At 42.8% G+C, this 13,048-nt stretch overlaps 1 protein-coding gene across 20 annotated transcripts in view; it reads right to left on the bottom strand.

The window, feature by feature from the left end:
• CCDC18 (coiled-coil domain containing 18) overlaps positions 1 to 13,048 on the bottom strand; it is a gene marked incomplete at its 5' end in the record, with an annotated part of 112,471 nt that overhangs the window by 44,376 nt on the left and 55,047 nt on the right. For all 20 annotated transcript variants that reach the window (XR_014774867.1, XM_084758740.1, XM_084758746.1 and 17 more), the window contains 4 exons: positions 2,179 to 2,256; positions 2,370 to 2,504; positions 5,333 to 5,464; positions 7,434 to 7,544. Coding sequence is in view for 19 of the 20 variants with exons in the window: in XM_084758740.1 (XP_084614866.1) it covers positions 2,179 to 2,256; positions 2,370 to 2,504; positions 5,333 to 5,464; positions 7,434 to 7,544 (456 nt within the window). The remainder of the gene's footprint in view (positions 1 to 2,178; positions 2,257 to 2,369; positions 2,505 to 5,332; positions 5,465 to 7,433; positions 7,545 to 13,048) is intronic.

The following is a 13,048-nucleotide window of genomic DNA, read 5'->3' as shown; positions in this document are numbered from 1 at the left end:
AGCAGTTCATCTGCAAGCGAGAACCACCTCTCTAGCCCCTATTTTTAAGAAGCTTTTAAATTAACAACTGCTTTATGAAAAGTAAAACCCCACCCAAACTTGATGACATTCACCTTTAATCCCAACACTGAGGAGGCAGAAGCAGGCAGATCTCTGAGTTTGAGGCCAGCCTGATCTACAGAGAGAGAGTTCCAGGACAGCCAGGGCTACATAGAGAAAACCCATCTCAATAAATCAAAAGAAGAAGGAAGAAAAAAATAAAACCCTTGTACGTTCTCTTTCAAACAAGACAACGAGCATTAGTACCTGATAATAATACAATAAATTACTCAGATAGAGCTCATTACAAGACGGTAAAACCATTGTTCCTGAGGAGTCAGACACTCACATGGATCAATCATTCCAAAGACAGTCCAATAAATGTTCCTCTTGACCTAGTGCTACCTGAGGGCCGGCATGTGGCTCAGCAGCACAACAGCACACACCCCTGTCCTTCACCTGCTGCAAGGGGGCCCTCCCTGCACCTTGCCTGGGCAGCACAGCAGAGCTGTCCTGGAGGTGGGGGTGCAGACACCCAAGGCATGATTGTGAGAGGGCTGGCTCTTGCCTGTTGTGCAATGGCAGGGATGAAGGAGCCATCCCTTCCTCACCCCGTGTCCCTACCAATGGTAGGTGGGACAACTGCCAGGTGTCCCTCACCTGCTGCAACACTTGGAATAATGGGCCCTGGTTGTACGGATTGCAAGTGAGCCGGCTCAGCACCTGTGAGAGTGGGCCCTGCCGCTCACCTGGGAAGCACAGCAGAGCTGGGCCTGAGGGCAAGGGATTGGATGAGCTAGTCCTGAGGACATGAGCTTGTTCTGCCCCTTGCTGGCTGAGGTACTAGACTGGCCAACCAGGGTAAGCACAAGAGAGCTTACCCCAGTGGTATGGGTGCAAAAGAATTGGTGGACTGACCAGCTCAGATACCTCTAAGGCCCAGATCCAGGGCTTTGCATTGGCCCACCCCAACATCTACCTCACTGATGAACTTCTATAGTGCATGATTGGGCTGTTCCTACAGATCCAAAACTACAAGATCTCCACGACACAGATAACAACAGTATATCCTAGAGGAGTCCAGTGAGGCTCCAGTATTGATAGAGCAGCAGAGACCAGAGGCCTCGGACCAGATCAGTGACTCATTGCAATGAACATTTACAAGCAACGAAGTGTGAACAAAAAGGTAACTATAGGGCACACTGTGACACACTTCCCTTTTTTCTCATAAAACTAACTGCTATTTCTGCTTTTGTAATCAAACTTGCTTTCTCTGCTCAAAAAGATGACTAGGACAACTGTAAGACATACACGCTAAAATTTAGACCCTGCCCACACATAGAGAAAATACGTAATCTGTGGTTTTGGATATGCCACATCTTGGAAGTGCTCTCAGGTACACTGATGTTCCAACAATGGATGCCAATATGTAAAGTAGAAAGTCTCTTCTTATTAAAATGTATCTATGGTCATGGTGAATTTCTGAATGACCCCAGTCACAACACTAAATAAAGGTATAATGGTTGGGCTGGGGAGGTAGCTCTGCATAGCAAGCACTGGGATCACAGTTCAGATGCCCAGCACTCATATCACAAGCCAGGCGTGGCAGCACGGGTGTGTATATAACTCTACCACTAGGGAGGTGGAGACAGGCAGCTCACTGAGGCTCACAGGCCAGGCTAAGCAGGTGAGCTGGGAAGATATCGTATCTCAAAAAATAAGATTGAGGAAGAGGCCTGATTTCAACTTCTAACCTCCGTACATACAAATGCACATGTACTACATGAGTGAGTGGGAGCGCGGGCGCGTGCGCACACACACACACACACACACACACACACACACCTCTCCATAATTTTTTACATTAAAGGCGTGTGCCACCACCGCCTGGCTTAATTGACTTTTATATGTTACAATCTTAATAACTTATCAGGAGGAAAGGCATAAAAATGACCATAAAAGTAAAATAGAGGGCTGATAAGATGGCTCAGCAGGTAAAGACTCTTGTCTCCAAACATGATACCTAAGTTCTATCCTTGAGACCACGGGATAGGAGAGAATTGACCCCCGACGTCACACTCATGCTATGGCAAGTGTATGCACACACATGCAAACACACAGAAAGCATACTATACTAGCCTTGATTGTTTCTTCAGATACATGAATCTGCAATGCTTTCAAAGCTTCATCTTTCTTCATGTTTTCTTTTTCCATTTCCTGTAAATTAATTTTTGTAAATTATAAGGTTGCAAATAAATACTGAGAATATATTAAATTCAGGTCACAGGAACATACACTGAAGATGCTAGCTTTTGAGAAGATGGCTTTACCACTTTACTTTCCGTCAGGAGTCTATCTAGCGACTCAAGATGATGCTGTTTACACAGAATATCTTGCTGCAAAATGGACATAGTCTTTTCTTGTTCTTTAAATTGTTGGTCTTTTTTCTCTAGTTGAGTTTCAAGCTAAATATAAAAACAAGATATTCAAATTACATTTTTAAAACACTAAGAATACTTTAAACATAAATATTTGAAAGTATATACATTTTTCATTTTAGAAATTTCGTTCAGTTCTCTTATTTAAAAAAAAAATCAAATCTTATGCCTATCTCTTTTCCCATTCTTTCATTGGTCTTTATCATGACTGTTTCTGTGCTTTTATTACACATGTGGCATCTTAAATGATATGAAAATCAGTTCTGTCTTGAAATTTTACATAGATCATACCAATATCTTCAAGTTTTAGCAACTTGCTTTCTCTTTTACTCCATATAGTTTCAGAAGTTGATCCGTGTTGACAAATACTTCAGGAAGTACTATATTCTACATAAGGAAGTGGGCTTGCTTTGATATCCTCCTTAGATTACTGGAACAAACATTGCAGTAACATTCTTTATACAAGCCTGTTTATGCACACATATAAGAGTTTCCCCGGAACAAATCTCCCAGAAACACACTTCCTGTCTGTAGGATAGGCTCCTTTTCTTCCCAGTAGGCATTCTTACAAGCACATCAAAATCCTTCTCTCTCTTATGCTTTAGGGTTTTGTGGGTTTTCAGACTGCGTCCCACTCTAGCCTAGACTATGCTTAGACTGATAGCAATCTTGTCTCAGCATTCCAACTGCAGAGATGGCCCAGAGGTTAGGAGCACTTGCTGCTCTCGCAGAGGACCCAGGGTTATGGCTCACAATCACCTGTAATTCCAGCTTCAAGGGATCTGAGCCCTTTTCTGAACTGTGGGCTCCATGCATGTACATGCAGGCAGAACACTGATAATGTAAGATAAAGTAAATAAGTCTTTTAAAAACTTAAGTGTGGGTCGGGCGTGGTGGTGCATGTCTTCAATCCCAGCACTCGGGAGGCAGAGGCAGGTGGATCACTGTGAGTTTGAGGCCAGCCTGGTCTACAAAGAGAGTCCAGGACAACCAAGGCTACAGAGAGATCCTGTCTCAGAAAACAAACAAACAAAAAAGAACAACAATAACAACAAAATTGCGTGCGTTAATCGTGCTTATCTTTACCAGAACCCAACACGCACACGTGCTGAGACAAGGTGTACACACATGGAGGCCAGAGATCTGTATCATTTTTCTTCCTTCTGTTTTCTTCCAGTTTTCTTTCTGAGCCCAATCTAGTGACTGGCGGCGAGGCCAATAAGTTACGGGGACCTACCTCCTGGCACTAGGGTAGAAGATGCCTGGCTTTCCCGTGGGCAGTGGAGACCCACATTCAGTTCCTCGTTCTGCTGCAGCATGTGCTTCAATCCTAACCCACTCCCCAGCCCCAAAATGGGCTATATCCTAAATAGTAATCACATCAAAATAAATAATATCCTAAAGAGGAAAAGAATCCTCATAAGAAAGTTCAAGGCTGGGCATGTGAGGGCAGGGAATGAGACGGAAGATCGATAGTAGCAAATACTGACAAGAATGCAAAACCAGGGCTGGAGAGATGGCTCAGAGGTTAAGGACACTGACTGCTCCTCCAGAGGTCCTGAGTTCCCAGAAACTGCATTGTGGCTCACAGCCATCTATGATCTGATGCCCTCTTCTGGCCTGAAGGTGCACATGCAGACAGAATGTTGTATACAAAATAAATAAATTAATTAATTTTAAAAAACCACAAGTGGGCTGGCGAGATGGCTCAGATGTTAAGAGCACTGTCTGTTCTTCCAGAGGTCCTGAGTTCAATTCCCAGCAACCACATGGTGGCTCACAACCATCTATAATATGATCTGATGCCCTCTTCTGGCCTGCGGATGTAAATGCAGGCAGAACACTGTATACATAATAATAAATAAATACATTTTAAAGAATGCAAAGCCAGGGTAATCGTCATTTGTTATTAGTGAGAATGCAAAATGTCACTGCTTTAAAAACATCTTTCCACTATGTGGGTCACGGAATTTAAGCTGCAGTCATCAGGCTTGGAAGCAGGCACATACATTGGCTGAGCTATCTCACTGGTCGAGTACCTGGTCAGAATGCAAAATGTCCTGGGTTCATCCACAGAACCACAAAGTAAAATAAAATAAAATAAAATAAAATAAAATAAAATAAAATAAAGAAAAAAACATCAGAGCCAAGTGCAGTGGCACACTCTTTAATCTCAGGACTTGAGAGGCAGAGGCAGACAGATCTCTGTGAGTTCAAGATTAGCCTGGTCTAGAGCGAGTTGAGTTCAGGACACCCAGAGATTCACAGTGAGACATACACACACATAGAGAGACAGCACCATAACCAACAACAGCAGCAAAAAAAAAAGGGGGCGCTGGAGAGATGGCCCAATGGTTAAGAGCACTGACTGCTCTTCCATAGGACCCATAGGGTATTGGTAATTCCTAATACCCATATGGCAGCTCACAAGTGCAGTTTCAGGGGACCAGACACCCTCACACAGACATACATGCAGGTGAATCGCCAGTGCATGTAAAGTAAAAATAAATAAATTATTTTTAAAAGATAGAAAGAAAGAAACAAAGAAAGAAAGGAAAGAAGAAAGAAAGCACAAATTGGGAAATTATTCAAAAAGAGATTTTGTTTGTTTTTTCCCAGACAGGGTTTCTCTGTGTAGCCTGGGCTATCTTAGAATCACTTTGTAGACCAGGCTGGCCTCAAACTCACAGCGATCCTCCTGCCTGTGCCTCCCGAGTGCTTGGGTTACAGGCGTGCGCCACTGTGTCCGGCTGTGAGATTCTTGTTATAGGTCTTGTCATTAATTTCTCTAAGCCTTTGTTTCTTCATTGGAATTTAAAGAATTTTGGGTTAGAATGTACTAAAAGATACATTACTTGTTCAATCTGTTTTTCCATTTCTTTATGCTGTTCAAGGTGAATTTTCTTTGCTTTTTCAAAAGCAAAACAAATTTTCTCATGTTCTGTATTGATATTGGATTCTAGGCTTCTTATTTTTTCGTTCTTCTCCTAGAAATAAAAATATTGGAAAGAATTTAACTAAAAGCCAGTCTGAGATAAAAATACATGAATCCACCAATAAACTGGATTCTTGGACCTTCCATTCATAGGAAGCCAATGATGGATTAGCTGGAACACAGCCTGTAAGTCATTCTGTTTGTTTGGTTGGTTGGTTGGTTGCTTGGGTTGTTGTTGTTTTTCAAGACAGGGTTTCTCTGTGTAGCCCTGGCTGTCCTGGCCTCGAACTCATAGCAATCCACCAGCCTCTGCCTCCAGAGTGCTGGGATTCAAGGCGTGTGCTACCACGCCTGGCTGTTAATCACTCTAATAAATCTCCTTTCTCTATATAGAGATTTGTTCTTTAAGTTCTGTTACTTTAAAGAACCCTGACTACTATAAGAAGACAGCCACACACAAGAAAACATGGGGGATACATACTCCTACAGCAGCAAATCAAGAGGAAACACACATGCACATGTACACACACACACACACCACAACAAAATAACAGGAATCAACACACTCTGTTGATAATTTTCAACATCAGTGGTCTCAATTCTCCAAATAAAAAACAAAGTAACAAAATGGATTTGAAAGCAGGATCCAGCCTTCCACTACATCTAAGAAAAACACCTTACTATCAGGGATCGCTATTACCTCAGGGTGAAAGGGTAGAAAAAGATAATCCAAGTAAACAGACCTAAGAATCAAGTTGCTGTAGCCATTTTAAAATCTGACAAAATAAAACAAACAAACAAACAAACAAACAAAAAGCCAGGTGTAGTGGCACTCACCTATAGTCCCAGCACTTGGAAGGCAGAGGCAGGTGGATCGCTGTGAGTTCGAGGCCAGCCTGGTCTACAAAACGAGTTCTGAACAGCCAAGGCTACACAGAAAAACCCTGTCTCAAAAACAAAACAAAACAAAAAAGAAAAACCAACCAAACAAACAAACCCCCCCCAACAAAATAGAGTTCAAAACAAAACTAAGCAGAAGTGATAAGGAAGGATACTAGGATACTATAGACTCATCAAAGGAAAAATCCAACATGAAGATATTGCAATTAGAATCATAAACACAAATGACCAGAGAAGAGACTCTCTACAACATATTCAAGCCAATATTTCAGAATTACAAAGCAAAGGCAGACCAGTAAAATGCTTCAATGTGCAAAGACACTTGGCACCAAACCTAATGACCCAAATTTAATCCTTGGGATCCACATGGTAAGAAGAGAAAACCGTCTCCTGAAAACTGTCCTCTGACCTCCACATGCACAGGAAGATACCCAGTGTTAGCCTGGCACGGTGGCAGACGCCTCCAATCCCAGCTCTCAGGGAGCAGAGGCAGGAGGATCTCTGAGAGTCAAGGTTAGTTAGGGCTATATCGAGATCCTGTCTTAAAACAAACAAACTAAAAAAAAAAAAAAAGACACTCAATTCTGGACTGCACACATGCCCTCATAGACTTATACATACATTTGTACATATGTTCCACATACATAAAAAAAGATATAACATCCCAGCACCCATGGCTGTCTCTTCAGCCAAGAAAATAAAAAAAAATTAATAATTGTAAATGTATACATACTGAATGATAAGGTTACAATTTCAAACACTAAAAGAAACAGCAGGTTAGATAGGTCCTGACAGAACAGTTGTGGGTAACTTCAACATTGCACTATCATCTTTAAATCAGTAACATCAATTAGAAAACAACAAAGAAGGCCAGGTGGTGGTGGCAGTGGCAGCACACCTTTAATCCCAGCACTGGGGAGGCAGAGACAGGTGGATAGCTGTGAGTTTGAGGCTAGCCTGGTCTACAAAGTTAGTAGTCCAGGACAGCCAAGGATACACAGAGAAACCATGTCTCAAAAAACCAAAAAAAGAAAACAACAAAGAAACTTCAAAGTCAAACTACATAGGAGATCAAATAGACATAACAATATTTAAAAAATAATAAAAATGGAAACTTTTACCATGAGCTCCTGCTCAAGTTCTGCATTTTTTGCAGCAATAGAAGAATATGCAATAATTTTTTCTTCCAGCTGTTTCTCTAGAGTTAAAAGCTGAGAACATTTCTTTGTCATCTGAAAGAAACAAACAAATACATAAGAAGTTAGCTTTAAAAGTAATGAAATTTGGGCTGGAGAGACTGCTCAGAGCATTGGAAGCTCTTCCAAGGTCATGAGTTCAAATCCCAGCACCCACATGGTGGCTCACAGCCATCTATAATGAGATCTGATGCCCTCTTCTGTCGTGCAGACATACATGCAGACACAACACTATATATATAATAAATAAATACACCTTTTTAAAAAATGACATGCACCTTAAAATCAAATACCAGCTCCTCATTCCAAACCCTAAATACACTGCAGCTAACAGACTGGAACGTTTTATAGTAATGGAAAGCTGGGATATACAGTGATTACTCTCTGGACTTACATCACTCTAAGTACCTAAGAACTAGGCTGGGATTCAGCTCAGCAGAGGGTGTTTTCCTAACATGTGCCAAGCGCTCGGTTCAAATACAGGAAAAAAAAAAAAAAAGCACCTAAGTGGTAATTTAGAAGAAAAACAAATAGTGAAAAAGAAGGCACCAACAGTGCATCACTTCTATTTATATAATATAAAAATAATTTGGGTCATAACATATATACAACATGATCCACTTTTTTCAAGTAGTTACAGAATGAATTTTCTTTTTTCTTTCTATCTTTTTAATTTTTAAAAAATGGTTTTTCCAGACAGGGTTTCCCTGTGTATCCTTGGCTGTCCTGGACTCCCTTTGTAGACCAGGCTGGCCTCGAACTCACAGCGATCTACCTGCCTCTGCCTCCTGAGTGCTAGAACTAAAGGTGTGCACCACCACGCCCAGCTGAATGTTCTTAATACTTTTTATTAATAAGCAGTTATTTCTGCTGGTGGAATTATCAAGTCTATATTTTTCCGCTCTATTTAATAGTTCAAGAAGACTATATCTTATATTTGTTTTGTTTTTCTATATTACATTTATAATGTTTATGTTACAATCAGTACGTTAACAAGTTTCTGAGTAAGTCAGTAGCTGAAATTATAAACTAACTAAATCTCTTTTCCATCACTATTGTAAATTCCTATTACAAAAAGTGTTTCCATGCCGGGCATGGTGGTGCTTGGGTTTAATCCCAGCACTCAGGGTTGGAAAGCAGAGGCTGGTGGATCTATGTGAGTTCCAGGCCACCCTGGTTTACAAAGCAAGTCCAGAAAAGAAAGAAAGAGAAAAAAAGTATTTTCATTAGAGTTGGGTATAAATCTGAAGATATAAAGTCAAAGCTGAAGAGATGGCTCAGCGGTTGAGAACACTTCCTGCTCTTGCAGAGGACCTGAGGCTCAGTTCCCAGCAGCATGCACAGGAGCAGCTAACCATCACCTGTAATTCTAACCCCAGAGGATCCAACCGGTTTTCTGGCTTCCATGGGCACGTGCACTCATGTGAATATACCAACACAGAGAGAACACAGACACATTAACAATAATTTTAAAATTTTTTCAAGATTAAAAGGTCATAAAACCTAATATTTAAAAAGCGCTATTACTGATGTCAGCCTCTGATGTGAAGGCTGAGGTCCTCACCCACAGTGGTCCTCACTGGGAACTGAGAGACAGCGCCCTCCTGTGAGGGACCCTTCTAGCCATCTACCCTGTCTCCACTCCTTGGTGTTACCGCAGATACCTGGTGTCCACAGCACGCTGGGACTCAGGTGGCTGACTCTGACAGTCCGTCCTGTCTGTCGTCCCTACAGTGTCACTGATCTCACCGCAGCCCCAGAGCAGCCTGTTTCCACCAGCTCTGCGCACTAGGTCTCCACTTCCTGCTGTAGACCCAGGTCCCATAGCCCTTCCAGCCCTGTCTCTCCAGACACAGTCTTTGTCCTCCACGCAGGAGACACTCCTCCTAGCCAGTTTCTTGCTGTGGACAAGGTCCTGTGTTCTTTCCCACACATCTCAGCCTTTTCTTCTAACCCGTCTCTCTTCCTCTCTGCCACTTAACAACCTGCAGAAGCACTCCCTGCCAGATGCTGTAACCTGCTTCACCTCTACAGAAGCACTCCCTGCCAGATGTTGTAACCTGCTTTACCTCTACAGAAGCACTCCCTGCCAGATGCTGTACCTGCTTTACCTCTACAGAAGCACTGCCTGCCAGATGCTGTAACCTGCTTCACCTCTATAGAAGCACTCCCTGCCAGATGCTATAACCTGCTTTACCTCTATAGAAGAACTGCCTGCCAGATGTTGTAACCTGCTTTACCTCTATAGAAGCACTCCCTGCCAGATGCTGTAACCTGCTTCACCTCTATAGAAGCACTCCCTGCCAGATGCTGTAACCTGCTTTACCTCTATAGAAGCACTCCCTGCCAGATGCTGTACCTGCTTTACCTCTATAGAAGCACTGCCTGCCAGATGCTGTACCTGCTTTACCTCTATAGAAGCACTCCCTGCCAGATGTTGTAACCTGCTTCACCTCTATAGAAGCACTCCCTGCCAGATGCTGTACCTGCTTTACCTCTATAGAAGCACTCCCTGCCAGATGCTGTAACCTGCTTTACCTCTATAGAAGCACTCCCTGCCAGATGCTGTAACCTGCTTCACCTCTACAGAAGCACTCCCTGCCAGATGCTGTAACCAGCTTCACCTCTATAGAAGCACTGCCTGCCAGATGCTGTACCTGCTTTACCTCTATAGAAGCACTCCCTGCCAGATGCTGTAACCTGCTTTACCTCTATAGAAGCACTCCCTGCCAGATGCTGTAACCTGCTTCACCTCTACAGAAGCACTCCCTGCCAGATGCTGTACCTGCTTCACCTCTATAGAAGCACTCCCTGCCAGATGCTGTAACCAGCTTCACCTCTATAGAAGCACTGCCTGCCAGATGCTGTACCTGCTTTACCTCTATAGAAGCACTCCCTGCCAGATGCTGTAACCTGCTTTACCTCTATAGAAGCACTGCCTGCCAGATGCTGTAACCTGCTTTACCTCTTTAGAAGCACTGCCTGCCAGATGCTGTAACCTGCTTCACCTCTACAGAAGCACTGCCTGCCAGATGCTGTAACCTGCTTCACCTCTACAGAAGCACTGCATGCCAGATGCTGTAACCTGCTTCACCTCTACAGAAGCACTGCCTGCCAGATGCTGTAACCTGCTTCACCTCTACAGAAGCACTGCATGCCAGATGCTGTAACCTGCTTCACCTCTACAGAAGCACTGCATGCCAGATGCTGTAACCTGCTTCACCTCTACAGAAGCACTTCCTGCCAGATGCTGTAACCTGCTTCACCTCTATAGAAGCACTTCCTGCCAGATGCTGTAACCTGCTTTACCTCTACAGAAGCACTTCCTGCCAGATGCTGTAACCTGCTTTACCTCTATAGAAGCACTGCCTGCCAGATGCTGTAACCTGCTTCACCTCTATAGAAGCACTGCCTGCCAGATGCTGTAACCTGCTTTACCTCTTTAGAAGCACTGCCTGCCAGATGCTGTAACCTGCTTCACCTCTATAGAAGCACTGCCTGCCAGATGCTGTAACCTGCTTTACCTCTATAGAAGCACTGCCTGCCAGATGCTGTAACCTGCTTCACCTCTACAGAAGCACTCCCTGCCAGATGCTGTAACCTGCTTCACCTCTATAGAAGCACTCCCTGCCAGATGCTGTAACCTGCTTTACCTCTATAGAAGCACTGCCTGCCTGATGCTGTAACCTGCTTCACCTCTATAGAAGCACTGCCTGCCAGATGCTGTAACCTGCTTTACCTCTATAGAAGCACTCCCTGCCAGATGCTGTAACCTGCTTTACCTCTTTAGAAGCACTGCCTGCCAGATGCTGTAACCTGCTTCACCTCTATAGAAGCACTCCCTGCCAGATGCTGTAACCTGCTTCACCTCTACAGAAGCACTGCCTGCCAGATGCTGTACATGCTTCACCTCTACAGCACTCCCTGCCAGATGCTGTACCTGCTTTACCTCTATAGAAGCACTCCCTGCCAGGTGCTGTAACCTGCTTTAACTCTATAGCTCCTGTGTTGAGACCTACTTTATTTAGCTCCTACGTAACTGTAGCTCCTCTTGCAACACCCGCTGTCACTTTTAGCCCATCAGAAGCTGTTTGCCTTCAAGTGTCCATTTTGATTATAAGGCGAAATTAAGTTCCAAGTTATCAGGCCCTACATACTGAGACCAGGATAGTTCAATACTTGCAGCTTAAAAGAATAAAACAATAGATGATAAATGCATATTTTGTTTGAGCTAAAGATAAATGTACTTCTATTGGATCACACATCCTGCTATTTTTCTTTCTCCCAGAATGGTGGGGAACTGGGAAGTGGCCACGCCTCTATCCTAGCCAATCAGCTTGAGATACTTTGCCTTAGCTACCTAGATACAATGTACTTGGAAACGCTTTGTTTAACTGGCCAAAATGATGTAATGCTGCCCCCACCTTGCTTCTTACATCTGGTTACCTGGTTGATACCTAGTTACAGTTTTTTGTATAAAAGACTACCCACAGAAGACTGCAAACTAACAGCCTCTTAAGGCTTCAAAAACTACTAGAAGGAATGTGTGTAATGGTGGCTCTAATCAAGGACAAGGCAAATAGTCACTTTCTGAACTCTCCACATAATAATTGCTGCTCATCAAGGAATTTAATTAATTAATTAATTTATTGTATATGAGTGCTTTATCTGCAGAAGAAGGCATCAGATCACATTATAATTGGTTCTGAGTCACTATGTGGTTGCTGGGAATTGAACTCAGGACGTCTGGAAGAGCAGGCGACATTCTTAACCACCGAGCCATCTCTCCAGCCCCCATCAAGGAATATTTTAACATAATAAAAATATTTTCTGCATTTGTGTACAAGTTGAACACCTTGTTGTCCTTTTTAGGTTGTGTTTAGAAACAGTGCTCACCAAAAGAAAGGGTGGTTTTTAATTAATCCACACAAGTTTAGTTAACAAACCAAAATCAGAATATTCTTTCTCCACAAATACCTTTTAGAAATGTATCCTATCAAGTTTTCAGTAAACATTTGTTAAGTTTTGCTTCCATAATGTTGTTGTGCACTGTGTGAAGATTACCCTGAGTTATTTAAATGCTGGCTTCTCTGCCTTCTTTCTGGTTACAATCTGGACACAGTGTTAACAGTGCTCATCTTAAGAAACACCTGACTCAAATTTGTGTAAACATTTATTCTCTGATTTGTCCATAAAACTGATCAGCCAATAACTGAGCAGTAGAGAGATAGGGCTAGACTTCCATTTCTAGCAAGGGAGGGGTTAAGGGGATCCATCTTGAGCAGAGGTCTGGGAGAGAGGATGAGAAAACAGCTGAAGCAGAGAAAGCCATAAAATGCAAGTATCTTGGAGATTTATGCTGGGAGGCAGCTAGATTAGCTTAGAGGATAAATTTAGACTGGTGTTGTTCAGTTACTGCCTGTAGAAAAATGTTTAATAAATAAAAATAATAAATAAATAAATAAATAAAAAGACTACCTTAGAAACAGATCAGCCGGGCAGTGGTGGCGCACACATTTAATCCCAGCACTCGGGAGGCA

The sequence above is a fragment of the Acomys minous genome, assembly GCF_964271855.1.
Source record: "Acomys minous genome assembly, chromosome: 15".
NCBI classification, from domain to species: domain Eukaryota; kingdom Metazoa; phylum Chordata; class Mammalia; order Rodentia; family Muridae; genus Acomys; species Acomys minous.
This window is presented reverse-complemented; position numbering and strand designations above follow the sequence as displayed.